Here is an 18449-nt window from a genome sequence, read left to right on the forward strand (position 1 = left end):
CGGATTTATTTGGAAGTTTGGCGGAGGCTGACGTGTGGGGCCGTGGTAGATGATGGTTGGCCGCCGCGAATGTACTTTGTACTGCGCGGGGGACGAGGTGGGGATTACTGTATGTCTGTATCTTTTTCCCACTGACAGGGTGGGTTACTGTTTTGTGGGGTAGACATGGCAGCGGGTGAGTTTAGAGGGAAACCAGGGGAGGGTGCAGTACTGGTAGTACGAGCAGACGCGGGGGGAGCGAAGGGCGTGGGAGGCACCAGAGTAGTACAGACAGGGACGGGATTTGGAAAGTCCGTTACGCTGGAGGCCTCCGATGACGCATGTTCTGTTATGTTTGCTACTTACCCTTCTCTCATAAAAAGTAGATATATATTTTTTAAAAAAATCAAAAATTATATATTTTAATTAGTATTTAATTAAATTATAAGAATGTGTAGTGTAAAAAAATTATATAACAAGATTTATAATTTAAAATGATCTCACACTATGTAGGTTTATATCTATAATTAATATATTTTATGAGAAAATCTTAATTAAAATTCAATTTTAAAGATAAAGCAACAAAAAGCATCTACTATTTATGAGTATGGGGAGTACCTTTTATACCATTTGCACCAGAACACTCTAATAGCCAAATTCCACTAACTTGCAAATCTATATCTATACCCCTGTAATATAGACGAGTTGTGACCGATTCGAACTATCTACATTATCCACTCGAATTGATCAAATAATCACCGTATAAAGTTAGATCTCGTTCATTCTTTCAAAAATACTTTCAATCTCTCCGCACATGAATGAATGAACTAACAGTTATTGTGTTTTTTTACAACCACGCACGTATGTTTTTGAAAAATCAGATATTTGTTATATCCTGAATTGATTTTGTGCGGTTGCTAGACAGAGATCAAATAGCTAATGCCTGTAGCTATGACATCACAAGCATTAGTAATGAAGAATATTCCTAGTACTCCTCGCAAGAGTATATTTGAACATGACATTTTGTTTAGGATTTCTATATGCAACTGGTAGCGCATTAAAGGTGGTTCCCACTTTGCACGAGCATTCAGAGTCAGATCAACTCAAATAATGGAGTCAGACCGTCACCACAAACTTGGCATTATTTAATCTGGTAATTGAGCGATAAAACCAAATATGGAGGCAGTTACTGACATTTGAATGAAGTCTAACAATTCACAAAGCAACCAAATACGAGTACCAATATTTAATCTACACTTGTCAGGCTCAAAGCACTCAAAATCAAAGCCGCGCATGGCACTAAATCGAAGCAGCTCACAAAATGGAAGCAGCGTACGGCACAAATTCGAAGTAATGGGGTTATGGGGCAAAGAACGGCTAGGCACATGTCAATTTCAGGATCCCAGCGGCGGCAGAGGAGTTCGTGGACTGGCGGCAGGCGGAGCCCGGCGACGATGGAGGAGCGCCGGAGGCATGCGAAGGCCGGATTCGACGGATCTGGCCGTAGACCACGGCGGCGGTGCGTGAACGGAGAGGACTGTCTGGTGCCATGAGACTGCGAGCAAAAGAGTAACATCACCCCTACTTTAGTACTATCTTCATTTTTTTTACTCGTCGTTTAAGGATATCACGGTCTTAATATATACGTTTGATTATTAATTTTAATAACTATTTTTTTATTAAAGTTGATAAAAATTAAATAACATTAAAATATTTTTAATGATAAATTCATTTCTATCATTTTAATGTGCTAAATCCTAATAATTTTGTATATATAGTAATCAAAGTTTTTAAATTTTAACTACATATATTTTAGGATGTAATCCTGTTGGAAACGTCATGACCGGAGGAGGTAGTAGCGCGCATGCGTTGAGACCTGCAAGCTAGCTGGCAAAAGGGAAGCTATCCTCCGCCTTTCCGCCTGCTAAGGCAAACTTTGCCTTACTCAATCCAAGCCACCCATCTTGGAACCAACTCCAGCCGATACGGCAAATCTGGCTGTATCACTGTTCCCGCTGAAAATGCCGCCCAACGTCGTCTGTATGTGCCTCCAGCGGAATCAGCAAATGCTATTTTCCAAGTTTTACAGGGATGCGGCATCGAGCATGTTTTGGCAAATTTGCCGATGGATACGGGTTGCGGTATTACTGTGTATAGCGTATGCACGTGGATCTAACGAGAGAAGAGGAATAATAGAAGGGAGAAAATATGGTAGCTGTTGGAGATGAAAAAATAGAAGATATTGTAATACTGTTAGGGGATACTGTAATATTATTATAGAGGATAAATTTTTAAGTATATGTTGGAATGGTCAAAGTCTTCCTATTTACTTAGAAGGCTTTCTTGATTTACATGGTTATTTAGATTGCCAAGAGTTCTATTTCTGAAGAACCATTTTAGCTTCAGGCCTGCAGCTAGTTTTCTGGTCAAACTGATACAGCTAGGAAGCAATTCGTAATGTGGCAGAGGTAGCCTGTAATGACAATGATTTTTTCATTTTGTTTACTGGATTATATGAAAGTACCAAGTATGTTTACAACTTTTGTTACTGTTTTGATTTTTGGGCATCATCACATGGTCCTTATAAGAAATATTTTTGGTGTTGATTTTACTTTTGGTCAAACCAAACAGTTTATGTTGATTTCCATTGGAACGTGGAGCAATATTTGTTCGTCAAAACGTGGAGCAATATTAGCACTCTTAAAATCGAGTTCTTCAGCACCAGTTTTCAGTTAAAACAGAGCACCATCAAACTAACTTGGGCAACTGCAAGGTCAGACGAAGACAAATGATGGTGGCGAGCTGTAGTTCAATGGGGAGAGAAATTTTAATTATAGAAGATAAATGCATTTGTTTCAATACATACTGCAAGCAGCCACCTCAATCCGTAGATACTACGTGCATGCTTCTGGGCGTGGAGGAAGGACTGCATTCTCGCGTGGCCGCCGCTGGTTCCAAGATGGGCGGCTTGGACTGAGTAAGGCAATGGTTGCCTTAGCAGGCGGAAAGGCAGAGGATACGCTTCCAGCAAAAGTGTTGCGTGCCTTCCCCGGCCGTCCAGGATATTTAACGACGCCGCTACAATATCATCATCCGATATTAGTGGACCAATGCCGTCAGACGGTTGGTGACGAGTGACGACGACGAGCTAGCTAGTCAACAACCTACAAGTTGCCAAACTGGTGCATCTCCTTCACATGCACCTTCACTCGGCCTCGGCGTACGTACGCCGGTCGCTTCTACAATATACGCCGGTCGCATATTGAATAACGGGGAAATCTGTTCCCACTCCCCTAGTCAGAGGGAGATTCAAGAGATTAAGATCTCGTTTGAATAGGTTGTGGTTTTAGAGTTTTTGACTGGTTTAGGAAGTGGATATGATTATTGAATTTTGGTGGTTATTTTTTACAATAAATTTTTAGCTTCTTAGCATACCAAAAGCTAGAAAAGCTTCTCTCAGCCTACTTTTCAGCTTTCAGTTCATTTCAACCACAACCACTTCTTCGACCAACCAAAAGCCAAAAAACCAGAATGAAAAGCCAACCCCTTGGATAGCTTCAGACTTTTTTCAGGGAAAAGCCAAAAAAACGTCTATCCATAGGGGGCCTAAGATCTTTGGCTTTGTTTATAATTGATTGTAGGAGATCAGCAGCCAATACAAAAAGAAGGGTTGAGAGAGCACTGTCACAAAAAGGGTCATCCGTGCCTCCTCTTCACTGCTAGTTCAAAAATAACCGACAATGATAACATATCATTAATGGTTCATAAGCTTTAGCCTCACATAAAAAGCAGAACCAGCAATAACCGGCAGTGATAGTGATTAAATTTGCAGTTAGTAATACAAACTGCAGTGATATTATCTTATCAAAAGACGTGCCTTTAGCAATCGGCAGTGATAATGGCTATCACTGTTGGTTATGTTTATGAACCGGTAGTGATACTAAAAAATTCATACGTCTTCATATGCATGACATTAAATGTAAGCGATCCTCTCGCTCGGTCTATCACTCGGCTCGCTCGTTCTCTCTCTCTCTCTCTCTCTCTCTCTCTCTCTCTCTCTCTCTCTCTCTCTCGCCCACCGCTGGCCACCTCCACCTCTCGCACGATCCACATGGATCCACCGCCGCCTCCACCGCCTTCCCCAAGGATGCCTCCCACACCCGTGTCCTCGTTCAGGGAGGAGAAGGCCGCACCGGACGAGGCGCCCCCCACATCAGATTCCGTCATTTCGTTGGGCTACCCCTCGTCAGACGACAAGGTGTGGGACACATTCATCGATGAGCCACTGAGGGCCAAGAAGGCCCAGACGAGCTTGTTGGAGGAGGAGGATGAGTACGAGGAGGAAGATGACACCGACACCGATGATGCAGATAGCATTGGCAATGATGATGACGACAATGATGGCAGCAGTGGCGATGAAGACGATCATGATGACGACACCACAGACTCCAGTTCGTGGGTTGAGTTTCAACTCAAGCACAATTAGCTAGTTAGCTAGGTTAGTCGACGTGCGCGTTAGGGTTTTTGCGCTGTCGTTTGCATGACGACAATTTTTGCTGTAATTAGTATAAAGTATATTAATATGATCATTTGTAACTCTAATCTCGCTTAAATTAATGCATTAATATTTATTTTTTTCCTGGATTGGGTCTCACTACCAGTTCGTAGATGAAACCAGCAGTGGTAAGTATACAAATCGAGCAGAATGAGATCAAGAACCGGCATTGATAGATTGTATCACTGCACTGCCGGCTCGTGTTATGAACCGGTAGTGATATGTACAATCACTGCTGGTTTTGGAACCAGCAGTGATATTAATTTTGAATCGGCAGTGATGACCTTTTCTGTAGTAGTGGAGGGTCTCCTTGACAAACTCCTCTTTTGCAATGAAAGACTTTACCAGTTACACCATTGAGAAGAATAGAAGATGTAACTGAATTTAGAATTAGCTTGATCCATTTTACCCATCTGCTTCCGAATCCTTTGTGCTTTAAGATATCCAGGATGACATGATGCTCAATTTCGTCGAAAGCCTTTTCAAAGTCCAAGTAACGTAGTCCAAGGAAGCCTTTTCAAAGCATTTTAAGATAATTTGTTTCCTGGACTTGTGGCAAAGATATAAATATTCAAAAGCCCAAGTAGGGTAGTCTTGTATTGTCCTGAATTTGATGAACCACCACTCCAAAACAGATCAATAGTGCCGGTTGCAAAACCCCATCAGTACCGGTTTTGGAACCGGAACTCCATAAGGGGCACATATAGTCTTCGACTATCAGTGCTAGTTTAACAACCAACATTGTTAGGTTTTCCAGAAAATAAAAAAAGAAAAAAGACCAGCAAATGAGCCGACCCCACATCGTAGCCCATCACCGACCCCACATCGCAGCTCGCCACCTCGTCGATGCTATCACCACCATCGCGCTTTGGCTCCTACCGCTGGCGACAGATCTACCACTGTCATTGGCTGAGGCGGTCAGTCAAAGTGCAGCGTGGTGGCCACCACCATGGCGCCTTCGTTGGAGAGGCCGTCCGCGCCGGATCCTGCCGCCCCCGCGCTGGATCCTACCGCCCCCGCAAGGAGGCCGACGAGGAGAGCAAGCAGGGAGGGAGGGAGGTCATTGAAGAGGCCTAGGGGGAGGACAGGAGGCCCTTGGCATCCAACGCCTCAGATTCTGCTACCCTCGCGCCGCAGATCCCACTGCCCCCAAGTGATGAGGGCGAGGTCGGTGAGGAGGGAGGAGATGGGGGAGGACGGAGGTTGCTAGTGGTGAGGCGGGGAGGGGGGAGGAGACAGGGAGGCTGGAGTGCAACTGAGGGGGTGGAGAGCGGGTGGCCGAGCTCGGCTGAGGGGGGAGGAGAGCTCAAGGTCGACATGCTCCAGGGGATGAGGAGGCCGGGATGCACGACGAGAGAGAGAGACTGAGAGATAAGTGAGTGAGAGAGAGAGAGAGAGAGAGAGAGAGAGAGAGAGAGAGAGAGAGAGAGAGAGAGACGCGAGTGTGCAAGAGAAAGTCATGAGAGCGGGGGGGGGGGATTGGAGATAGAGCCGGATGCGAGTCGTGAAGTATTAAATGAATCTAACAAAAATTTCGACTCTGGCTCCCTCGTTCAATGCCGGTTCATAACAAAAACCTGGCACTGATCCTATCAGTCTCGATTTTTTCTAGAAACCAACACTGATAATACTTATCTGTGTCGGTTTTTATCTAAATGAACGAGTTTTTGTCTGATTGTGTTACGAACCGACACTGATACACTATCAGTGTTAGTTTTGATCTAAACGGCACTAATGAGCTAGCACGAATGACTCTTTCTGTAATAGTAAATCCATATTGAATGTATTAGATATTGTAGCCAAGCTCCGAACTGGTAGATACTACTACATCCAGGTAGATCTCCTTCCTCTGGCTACCTGCAGTATTCCAGGTCCAGAGTAGAGGCAAATAAGCACAAGAGGGCACAAATACTCGAGGTTTCAACACGTCGATTTCTTTCAGTTCTGTGTACATATGGAGCTTTGACAGAAAGAAAAACGATGAAAAAAATATATAACTGGACAGAAGTTTACACCTGATCAGTAGTGCTACGATCTCACGATCATTCCACCAGAGCAAAAAGCCCCAAATGCTCCACTATCAAGACAAGGTATGATTTGGGCAAAAGCCCTTGAACTAAAAAGCTTTACTGCAACTATTGTATGAACAACACACGCTCGGCGAGGTAAGCGTGTTCTTTCTAGTCCTCCTATCTATATGTGCTAATAGAGTAGATGACACAATTCTAATTAAATTAGTCTCATTACACCTCTACTTAGCAAAGTGGGACTGAAGAGATGCATACTCCTTTTACATGATTGGACCTTTAAGATTTTCAAAAATTATAAATAGGCTTGGCCCATATATCTAACAGGTTAGCAGCTGCCTCAAAAGTCACTTGTCAACCTGCTCATGGACCTAAATCACGCTGCCCAGACGTCCTAATTTGCAGTGTACAGTAAAAACCACAAATCTCTACAATGGGATGCGCACGGCCGTGGTCGAAAAGGAGGTAGCGCATGTGAGGCTCTCGCCGGTCGCCGTCTCCTGCACACCGCCGTGCTTGTGCCTCGCCTGCGCGCTGCCACCCTTGGGGCCTCGCTCGCACGCCACCATGCTTGCGTCGTCGCCCGCACTCGAGCCGGGGAGAGAAGTGGCAGCCGGGTCGGGGTGGGGGGCTGAGGTTATCTACTACAGTTTCGATCAAAGAGTTGGGCCGGGCTGATTTAGAACTCTGGGATAAAGGGATTAACTCAGTTGGTTCATACTCAAAACTGATTGTGATAAAAGCCCTAATATCTTGATCAGTTTTTGAAATCAACTGACTGTGATATGTGCTTACGAACTGACTTGGATATTATGAGTCGCTCATGGAGTAAAAACCGACTATAAAAATCCTTTTTAGACTTAGTTTTTTGGAACCGACTGTGATGTCCATATTTAAATCGACTGGATTTAGCCTTGTTTAGTAGTGATAGAAGCTTTCAAGCTTCTAAATGCAAGCATCTCTTTCTATAATTGCTTTGATAGTTTCATTAGCTTAAAATATTATATAAGCACCCCTAAGCATGTATGGCTAGCAAGCTTCGATGCTACGGGATAAGCACACCTCACCTATCCTATGTTGCAAAACAAAAGACCCTAGAGTCATCGCCTGACGGCCCATGCCGTGCTATCACTTCACAACATCCTAGTGCACAGGCAATGCCGAGCTGGACTACGAAGTAGAGAAGCTCGAGGGGCGAGCTGTAACAATGGAGCTTAAGGGGTAGCGACGGATTCAGAATCAAAATATGTCTATTTATGTTCGGTCTGTCTAGATGTTCTATTTATTCAGATAAGAGTATCATATAAACCTAATATATATAATAGATCTCTGTAAAATAAAAACTACTCGATGTCCTACGCACTCCTGTGCCTTCACATGGATCCACCCCTGTTAAGGGGCATCATTAGCAGCATGCCATAGGTGTTAGAGATCGGGCCACAACAAGGCTACTGATTTCGTGGAAGAGGGTGGTGCACGATATAGTCGGGGTAAAAATATATAGGGCCAAGTCACAATTTGATCATGCCCAAGAGATTTGGCGTCCGTTTGACGTAATGCTAAACTTTGGCCAATCAAAAATTTCCTATAGCAAACTTGAGCAAAAACCATACGGCCAAATAGAGCTTTTTGGCTGATGCAACGGGCACACAGTTCTCAAGTAATCCTTGAAGACCACAGCTCGCTCAAACACAATCTAACAAAACGAATACTACAGTACAGTATTTGGCACGGTTCTCATGTCCAAAAAGCGGGAAAACAAGAAAAAGAAAAGGCAGGGGTAAAATAGGGAGACCACCCACAGATTCCAAATTCCAGGCGCTTCCCATCTTCTCTTGCTTTGTTTTGTTTCCTCCTCCCTCCCTCCCTCGCCAAATCGTCTCACCTCCCCCTCCACCTCGCTTCCACCGCCGCCGGAATCCTTCAAGAAGCTGACCTCGGGCTCTCGCGCCCGGAGTTCGATGTCCGTTTGCGCCCGATGGATCCGCACCGCCTGACCGGCCCCGCCGATGAAGACGACTGGGGTAACATTCGAAACTCCTCCCCCTCCATCGTGACCTCGATGTCCCACGTTTTATCCCTGTGGTTAGGTGTCTTTGCTAGGGAACGGCTCGAACTTCTATAGGGTTTCGAATCTTGATGCGCGAACGTTTCTAGGGGTGAATAAAAGCTATGCGTGTGGTTTACTAGTTTCTGCTGCGTTTGTGATCTGTGGGCTTAAGGCAAATCGAAGAACCTTCCGTAATAGCGTCTGCACACCGCAGCAAGGGATCATGCTATTTGGTTGTGCGTTGAAGTAATCATAGGTAGTAGGTTTCTATTGGCGTGTTGCTAGTTGGGGGATAGTGGCAGCTAATTCAAGGGGCCAAGAGCTCCGTTGCTGGATTGTCGGCTTGGTTGAAAGATCTGAATCGTGGCGCTCCAATAACAATGGCTAATCACAACATTTCGGTGGAAGTAGGGAAGTCCATAGTAAGACTGTTCTCAAATTTTATGGACAGACAGAATTCTATTTGGAGCTTTGTTATGCTTAGTAAACAATGGTTAGAGAAAGTATACCCCCGTCAGGGTTAGTTCAAACATTTCCATTACGTCATTTCAAAAGGGCCAATAGTTACGAGTTTTCCCCCATCTTTAACCCTAGGTTCCTTGAGATAAGAACAACAAAATTGAAGATCCAGCTTCATTTTACGTCCTTTACACGTCGAATTTTGTTGAGCCATGCACATAACACAAAATTTTGCTTGTGTTTGAGTTTTTAAGATGACCTTGGCAACCGAAGAAAATAGATCTTCTTCAGTCGCAAATAAACAATTTTTAATGTTGGTGCTTTGTGATGTATGCAGCATGAGTAAGATTGGATGATGTAATTATGATATAGAAATGGTTGAAATTTGCGTTACATATCTATGAACTATTCCACCCACATTGTTAATTATCCTTGGAATTGCTCTTTGGAGCTATGTTTACACCATAGCGCTATGTCAAATAGAAAGAAGCAAGCATATGTTTTTTCCTGTAGCACCGAATTTTGTGTTTTGTACTGTATCTATTCAAGCCAAGCTAGTAATCTTCACGAAAAAAGTCTCAGGTCCTATATTAAAATCAAGCAAAAACCAATGGTGCACACGTTACGTTTCAACGAAAATGTGTAAAATACTGAAAGTTTCATGTGTCTCAGATGGGCTCACTTGATCCATTCTGTAAGCTCTACTTTGAACATGCAAAGTTGCACACGTCAAACCTAAAGTTTGGGGGGTTGCATATACCAAATTATTTTTATATATGTTACTAGATAGTGTGCTGGTTACCTGTCTTTGATGTTGCCTTTTCCTGTGTAGCCCAATTGTAAAAAGCTTTTTCTGTAGAGGCGTAAATTTGTCGTATGTACGTCGTGTGGAGAGCAGGCATCTCCCACGGCGAACAGGTACACCATCCTGTATTTACTTTCCTTTTTGTATTGGTCGATCAGTGAACTCATTTTAGGTTTATTTATTTGATCACCCACAAGATTGATTCGAATGGTCGAGTTTGACTGGTGGCGTGAAATGGGCTGGTTTCTTGGGCTTGGATGGTGCGCTTTTGTTGATGGTTAATAGAGATGACGTGCTATCTGGATTGGGTGTTAGTACATGCACGTCTATGTACTTGTCCAGCAAGTCGAATAATAGGCCAGAGGAGTCCCACTTTACGGGCCCTTAGTTTGCATAATTGCATCTGAAACAGGGATTGTGCCCTCCAAGAGGCGTATGTAGGGATGATAACGAGAAAATTAGAGTGCTTATGTTATAGGATAGCGTGTTACAAGGCTCTCAAAACATGCATTAACAGGATGGAAGTAAGGCTCTAAAAACATATGCAACAACAGGATGGAAGCGCTGGCAGCATGCCTCACTTTCTAACTTTTGCATCTCCTATCCATGAGCTTTTGTTGCTCCCATATTCTGTTTCTCTGTTCTTCTTGCTAAACCTGTTATGAGTTAGATATTGTGCATTCTTATACTGTTTATGTAAGCAACTTATAAGTTTTTGTGCATTCTTTTGGTAGAGTAGATTTGATCATTTAAGTTCATCTCTTTGGACTTTCTGCACTCCTTTTATGTGTGATTTCTTTTTGTAATGTATGTTTGGGCTTTATTCAACCTGGCCAACTACATTTCAGTCCGTTTTATTTACATGACATTTGACAGTAATGGGAAACTGTAGTCCATTTATTTATTTTTCTATGGACTGATTGTCACTTTGTTTTCTAGTAAACATATTCTCATATTCTCACATGCTATGTGTTACATGTCACAGATAATGATGGCTTTGTGATCCCAAGCTTGAGTGTTGAAGAATCTGATCTCGGTGACTGGGAAGTTTCACGGGCTTCTGATCCTCAACCACCTCCAAAGGTCTCTTTCTAATCGCTGTTCTTCTGGGTCCCTTTATGAAAGCAAAATACCAGCACATCTTAATTTCCTTGCGCCTGAATCAGGGTGAACTCACTGTAAAGTAACATGACACACTGTTACTCTGTTATAAGAAACATACTTGTCCAAACATAGGAAAGGAGATAGAGAGTTGCGTTTCGCAAGATCGCTAACTTATACTATAGAGCAGCAACAAAGCAAAAGATCCGGTTGTTTCACTTTGGTAGATAATCGTTGTCCATGTATCTGTCTTTGCTTTCCCTAACTTTGCATTGATGCTTTTTTTGCTACAGCCCACCAAGGATACAGAGAGCATCTATCTTGGACCACACGGTGCACCACCATCTAGGGCAAAGAAGCCAGAGGATACTTCAGCTACAACTGGGTTCCGTGATAAGAATAAGGTGAAGGAAGCCGATCAGAAAGTGTTTGGGACTGGCCGGAACAACAAAGGAGGCAACGCTGGAGACTTTCATCGTTGCAATGCTGCCAACCATGTCAAGTACCCCTACAAAAGATCCACTTGACTTTCTCTCTAATGCAGCCCGTTCCCAGTGATTCCTATATCCTGTCAACAGCTTGACTAAGTGAAGGTTTGTTGTTAGATTTCTCTTTGATCGTTGGCCCAGTTATCATCTAGCATATCCTGCTGCAGGTATTCCTAATCCATGGATATGTACTATCGGTTTGCTACTCTGGAACGAGACTTTTGCGTTGAATGGAAAATTTGTATTCCTAAATCACCATTTCTTGTGGTTTCTGCCGTTTGATTGTTCTGGGCATCTTGAGGTTAACAAGGTGAAGATGAATAGAGCTCATTGTGACAAAGTATAATAGTTGAGGCATTTGCAGATTTGCGTCCACTGCCATGGTCGATGCCATGATTAAAGTACTTGTTGGTGTCTAGTCCTAACAGGACATTTGGGGTGCGTCATCACGTTTGTCATCATCGCATCTCACTTGTTATTGTTTCTTTTGGGCACATGTATAGTCATTTCGATGTGAACGCCAGGAATCTTATTCTAAATTTGGAGGGTTATCCATCGTATTGGTCCCGGATGCGATGCAAAGCATTTAGGACTCTTGTCTGATATTGTAACCTTGTATAACGGTACCCTGGACTGGATATTGGAGAATGGAAAAGTTTAATCAAGTCTATCGCTTGTATGTTGTAAGCAAACTGGACTGGAGGTACGTGTTTGCTATTTCGATGGAAACTGCTCCTATTTAGCACGGCTCTCATGCCCAGAATTCCTGCTGCAGTTGAGAGCGAAGGAGCACCGACACATTAAATCATCGGTAATCATGATAGTGGAAGAAAGGTAATCCACATCACAGTAAGCGTGGAGATTGGATGAGATCCTTGAGAGTGGGCTAACGATTTGCACATTACTAGTGGCTGACCCAGGCCCATGGCCGAGTCTGTCATATATTTAAATCACCTTTGTATTTACTATAAAAATATTAGTTTTTTAATTTAGTCTAAATTTGAATGGACCAGTCTCCCCTACTAGTGGCAAACGTCAGTGTGCTCTATACTATAGAAAGATTTGTGACTCCCAAGTTGGATTCATTGCATTGCTTAATTCCCGGCCGCTTTAAGCATGTATGCAGGTGGATTAGATTACTTTAATTATCACGAATTCTGGTTGCGGCTTTCTCGCGTTTATATCTATCACCTTTTGACCAAAGCCCCGGAGAAGTGCGTAACAGACGAAATAACTCGGCCCCTACCTTCATTTTGTGTGGCCAAAAACTTCTGATCGGAACCGCTTTAGTCGGAGCAAGCGACCCAGGAGGACGCGGATGAAGCCAAGAACAAGCCAAGATGACTGCGTTGCTCAATAGGCCGACTGTTTCCATATTTACCCAGGGGCGGGCCTATGTGAGATCATGCTGTACAGATAGATTTACACCTAAATATTTGTGGGCTAGTGGCCAAGCATGAGTCCAAACGGACGACGACCCAACCTACAACTGCTACAGCCTTATCCCCATCGTTGGTGACGGCAGCAGCAGGGGCGGTGGCCAGCAAGTTGATGGGTTCATAGACTCCGGTGGAGTAAAGTGCCGGTAGAACGTCGGTGGCGGCGACGGCTGCTCAGATCGAGGAGCCCTCTCTCCTCGGTGCGCCTCCGAGACCAGAGCGCGCATCAAGGCTCGGCGGGACGGCAGTAGGGCCCCGGCCTCCTCTGCTCCAACCGCGCCCCTGATACGAAGGCCTCCCTTTTATAAGCTATCGCTAGAGATTACAACGATGAGATAAGGCTCAAATCAGTTGGGAGCGCGGAGGGCTCGACCGGCTGGAATTCGATTTGGTTCGATTCAGTTGGTATTCGATTGAAGATAGAAAGAGATTTGATTCGAGATAAGATGGGGATTCGGTTGAAGCTTGGATGGTGACTCGTTTGGTGGCTTCTAGATTTCCCCCTCACATTTGAACTGGTCTCTCTAGAGATTTGGGGCTTGTTTTGCTTCGGCTGTTGGGAGGAGCATGGCAGCTGGTCTCAATCTCTGAGGGAGGGGGAATTTACTTTTTTTACCACCCTACCGGTGGCGCTTGCCAAAACACCATCATATCGAATGCTCTCTTCCGTTTGCCATCTGGGCCCACACGCGGATGAACGTCCCGTTATGAACAGTATCCAAGAGATTTAAAAAAAATCAAAAAATATGTCGATTTTTACGTGCTCTATAATTCATAAGCAATCCATTTTAATTAGATTCGATTAAAAATCTTGTGTAGAATTTAAACTAAAATTCTTCAAAAGGTGTTATTTTTGCAGCTTCTAGTAATTTTAAGGCCTCACAACAATTCCAAAAAATATGTGAAAATTCACTAATATTTCTCTAATGTAATATACTAATTTCTAAAATCATCTTTCGCCCTAGTTTATAAATTGTGCTAATAAATGGGCATTCCAAAGGAACTCAATTTTTTACCTTATAACCTAGAGTAGGAGATAATTTTAGAAATTAGTACATCACATTACACGAATATTAGTGAATTGTCCCATATTTTTTGAATTTTTTGTGAGGTCTTAAAAATCACTAGAAGTTACAAAATTAACGTCTTTTGAGGAATTTTAGTTTAAATTCTACACAAGATTTTTAGTCAAATCCAATTAAAATGGGTTACTTATGAATTATAGAGCAGTAAAAAAATCGACATATTTTTTGATTTTTTAAATCTATCGGGTACTGTTCATAACGGGACGTTCGTCCGTGTCTCTGCGTGTGGGCCCGGTGGCAAACGGGAGAGAGCATCTGGTAAGATGGTGTTTTGGCATGCGCCACCTGGTAGGGTGGTAAAAAAGGAAATTCCTCTTGAGGGAGAGGCAAGCAACGGTTGGAGTAGAGGGTGAGACATGTGGGCCCATGCTGCAGGGAGAGAGGCAAAGGAAAGGGTTGCTGGGCCGGCCCAAAAGGATGGAATTTCACCCTTTTTCTCATTTTTTTAATTATCACTGAGATAACTGTTACAAAATATCATCATACACACGTGGGTGAGTACGTCGATTCCTAAAAGGCTGATACGTGTGAGTGCACCAAGTACTAAAAACTGACAACGTGTGTGTAATTATGTGACGATCGCGTTCTTGAGATGGAGGGTGGCGGCGATGTGGGTGCGAGTGAGGCAAGGGTCATGGTGATGGGGCGTGGCATGAGCACGGGCTAAGCCTGGAGGGGCAGCGGCGGAGATAACAAGTGGGCTCGAGCTACGTGGAGAGCGGCGGCGGCGCAGGCATGAGCGAGGTGAGGCTCACATGATTGCATGTGCGGGCAAGATCACGACAAATATATACACAAAATATTGGATCTGTCACTGTATTTATCAACTGTAAGAAAACTCTCGACTATATTCTTTATAGATGGTATTTGCTAAAAACTATCAGCAGTATAGTAATTTATTGACCTACTTTTCCCCGACAGCGAATTGTTGGATAAAAGCTTCACCTAGAGTTTTTAATAAAGCACGAAGGCTTTCATTCTCTAGAAATAGTTGGAGTAAACTTAGTAATAAGGAACTGACATAATCAGTATAAACGGTGGCTGCAATGGTGGATTTATGATTATAGATAAGGGTGATCTAATTTAATATAATTTAATATGTCAACATAATTAAGTCTAACATTTATTTTAAAGAAGCTAATATATTTATAGGTATCTTAGACTGATGTAAATTTTTAGAATGGTCTATAGCCTACTGTGCCAGCCAGCTAGATCCATCACTGCTGGTCTGATAGCGTATTGGAGCAGAAATGAAGTGGAGTGGTGGGCGACAGAGCTAGAACTTGACGGGTGATCGGGTCATATAAACGGAGGACTCTAGAGAAATGGCAGAGATGTGAGTGTATGTTACCACAAGGCGGAACGGCAAAGAGCCACATTTGTATTTTCCGTTAAAGAAGGTGGACAAGACGACGGCACAACACTGGTGCAGCTACTTGCTGGGAAATGAGACATAGGTGAGTACATCAAACTGTGAATTGTTTTTTTTGGGCAAATTTTCAAATATGTGGTCATGTTCAACTGCCCCATTTTGCAATGGACCGCTGAAAAGTATTCCATCCAATTACAAATAAGTATCAGTTTGAGTTACGTGCAGTTAATATTTTTAAACTTTGACTACAAATTATTTTTTATATATTGAGTTTGAATATTTAAAAATAGTACAGATAGATTTATCTAAAAAATAGTTTTATAATAGTATAACTTTAATGTATTCGATAAACATATTACATAAAAAGTAACAGTCCAAAACAATATTTATTTGTGATTAGAGGTCGATAATAATTGGTGCACCGTTGCTACTACTGTCTCCATGCATCCTAGAGACTACAACCTAATATTCTGAAGCGAGTGAGCTGGCTTGTATGTGTGCTGAACAAGCTCAGTTATCGCTAATCATCATGTCTTGTATGGAAAAGGGAGGCGATGGTTAACCTGGACCCTGCTGGTTTAAGACGTGGTGGGCCCACGTGTCTGCCAAAAGTTTGGTGCTTAGTTAGAAGCGCAATCGAGAGCGTCACGGTTAATATGAACAAAAGCGGCCTCGTCTCTTTTCCCTCTTGCTTCTTCCTGTCTCTTGCCCCCCGCCGGCCCTCCTGCTCTGCTCCACACAAAAGGTGGCAAAGCCTTGAAGCATCCATAGCAGACAAGGTAATTGCTCTCTCTCTCTCTCTCTCTCTCTCTCTCTCTCTCTCTCTCTCTCTCTCTCATGCAAACTCTTTTTCTGGTTTGCATCCAAGGTTAACTAACGAGGTTTATGTGCCAGCTTGCTCTCGTTCTACAACTTTTATAGGTCAAAATTCATGTTTCTTAGCTAAAACTAAGTTGGTGAGGGGAAAAAACACTCTTCTCTTCCATGCACACAAGGAGTAGATTAGGTTAACCTTTTAGCAATTAATCTCTGCCATGTCTAGTTACTAGTTGTGCTTTTGCATTTCTATTCGTGTTAAAATAAGAGAGATGCATTTGTTCTATGATCTTCATTTGAAACCTAAGTATCCCATGAATTCATTCCGAGATCAGTTGGTGTCGGTGCGCTAACTTCTGTTGGGATGGCTTTGTGCACCGTCCACTGAAGTACCAAGCGTGAAGTAGACAACAAGCAACGTGCGGTTCCTTTTCCTTTTAAAAAATTGACCAGCAACCTAACTGCCCATTCAGGTGTATGTTGGGGAACTGTTAGCTAGCAAAAGACTCTGAAATGAAGCAGTTTGGATGTTAATCCCTACTCCTCTGCTTCGCTGCGAAAAGGAAAATCTCCTAAAGATTCAACAAAGTGCATGTCTTTCTTTTTATTTGTACTTACAGTAGTACGAAATTGAAACGACAAATGAAATTTGCACTGGCCGGCTTTTACATGTTGATCTCTCTCACCTCAGATGTCTACAGTTGTGATGAGAGTCGATCTTGACTGCGACAAATGCTACAAGAAGATCAGGAAGGCCATCTGCAAGCTCCAAGGTTTGCTCTGCTCCCAGATTTTAATTCACCTCCTTTGTACAAGAAGATTTTCGATCCATGATGAAGATGAACGGACCATCCGATACTATAATCTAATTCTGCATGTTTGCACCTCAATCTCTGTATGAACAGACAGAGTGAGCATCGGGACAATCTCCTACGATGTGAAGAGCAAGACGGTCACGGTGTCCGGGCCCTTCGATGCCGAGGAGATCGCCGACAGGCTCACCTCCGACGCCGGCAAGGTCATCACCGACATCCACGTCGTCGGCCAAGGGAACCAGAAGCGCGGCGCCAAGGCGCCCAAGCCCGGCAAAGTTAGTGGTCACGGCAGTCATGTCGGCGGCAACGGCCACAGCCACGGCGGTCGTGTCGGCGGCAACGGCCACAGCCACGGCGGTCGTGTTGGCGGCAACGGCGAGCATGGCGGCGGAGGCGGAAAGCCGGAGAAGAAGCACGTCAAGTTCGACGACCTGGACAGCGACTTCGACGACGAGCCGGCCGACCGGCACGCGCACCACGGGCACAGCAAGCCAAAGATCGTCACCACCGCCACCGCGGCACGGCTCGAGGCCCCCCACACCGGCCCGTCGATGTCCATGGTGGCGGCGGCGCCCGTGAGGATGCCGGCGATGGCGCCGCTGCCGCAGGCGACGGCCGTGCCGTCCATCTGGCCGGCCGCCCCCGAGTGGGGGCACAGCGCTCCTCCGTACGGCGGGTATGGCGGAGCCGGGGGCCCACCTGTCGGAGGATACTATGGCGGGCCCGCGACGTACGGCCACGGCGGATACGGACCGTACGGCTACGGCAGGGATCCGTACGGGCCGCAGCACTACGATGAAGAGCCCAGCGCCGGGTGCAGCGTCATGTGAGTGTGATGAACTTCATCTCTTGAAAATTCAGGAGGATGCTTTCCATTTGGATGTTGTTCGTCAGAAATTTCGTGAGATTTCGATCCCAGCGTTGGCACCGGGAGGCCCTTGTAGCCTCCTCAGCTGAAAAGAAAATTTCGTGCGATATTCCTATCTGTTAGATTGTATTTTGCCACCTTTTTATTTTGATTCATGTTCGGGGGCGTGTGAATATGGTTGTATTTTGTTGGTTTTGTGTTTTGGACAGATCAAAGTTTGTTGCAACAGAGTAAGTAGGTGTAAGTGTAAACTGAAGCGCTTTCTCCAATGTAGAGCTAAACGAACACATATGCTACTGTTCCTGTCTCTGTTTTTCATTTTGTATTTATGATGGAAGAAACGCTTATGGAAGTTTTCTCGTTGCGCACATAGCATGTTAATATGCATTTGTACAAGTATTACAGAACTTGTGCAGTGTTTGGTTTGAGGATCGAAATTACGAATGGATGACCTGATGCTAACCACGATCTTTTAGACAAAAGGGTGTGCAAACCCTGGTTTGGATTGAAAGCCAATATTCAGGAAAGACAGGGAGGAAAGCATACACCGGATCTTAGCAGAACGCACGTCTCCTAAACTGAGCACGAAA

The 18449-nt window shown here is 44.1% G+C and overlaps 2 protein-coding genes across 4 annotated transcripts; both read left to right on the forward strand.

Annotated features, from left to right (window-relative positions):
- Window positions 1–8359: 8359 nt before the first annotated feature.
- Window positions 8360–11719, forward strand: LOC133912685 (uncharacterized). The gene is made up of 3 exons (XM_062355542.1): window positions 8360–8585; window positions 10861–10958; window positions 11270–11719. Exons 1-3 carry the CDS (start codon window positions 8540–8542, stop codon window positions 11501–11503), a joined length of 378 nt encoding a protein of 125 aa, XP_062211526.1. The 5' UTR covers window positions 8360–8539; the 3' UTR covers window positions 11504–11719.
- A 4272-nt stretch (window positions 11720–15991) lies between these two features.
- Window positions 15992–18211, forward strand: LOC133912686 (uncharacterized). 3 transcript variants are annotated; one of them, XM_062355543.1, is made up of 3 exons: window positions 15992–16139; window positions 16868–16949; window positions 17082–18211. In XM_062355543.1, the coding sequence occupies exons 1-3, from the start codon at window positions 16017–16019 to the stop codon at window positions 17819–17821; spliced, it is 945 nt and encodes a 314-aa protein (XP_062211527.1). In that variant the 5' UTR covers window positions 15992–16016; the 3' UTR covers window positions 17822–18211. The 3 variants fall into 3 exon arrangements, with proteins under 3 accessions (XP_062211527.1, XP_062211529.1, XP_062211528.1); XM_062355545.1 differs by lacking the exon at window positions 15992–16139 and adding an exon at window positions 16183–16316; XM_062355544.1 differs by lacking the exon at window positions 15992–16139 and adding an exon at window positions 16325–16764.
- The last annotated feature ends 238 nt before the right edge of the window (window positions 18212–18449 follow it).

The sequence above is a fragment of the Phragmites australis genome, chromosome 3 (assembly GCF_958298935.1).
Source record: "Phragmites australis chromosome 3, lpPhrAust1.1, whole genome shotgun sequence".
Taxonomy (NCBI): domain Eukaryota; kingdom Viridiplantae; phylum Streptophyta; class Magnoliopsida; order Poales; family Poaceae; genus Phragmites; species Phragmites australis.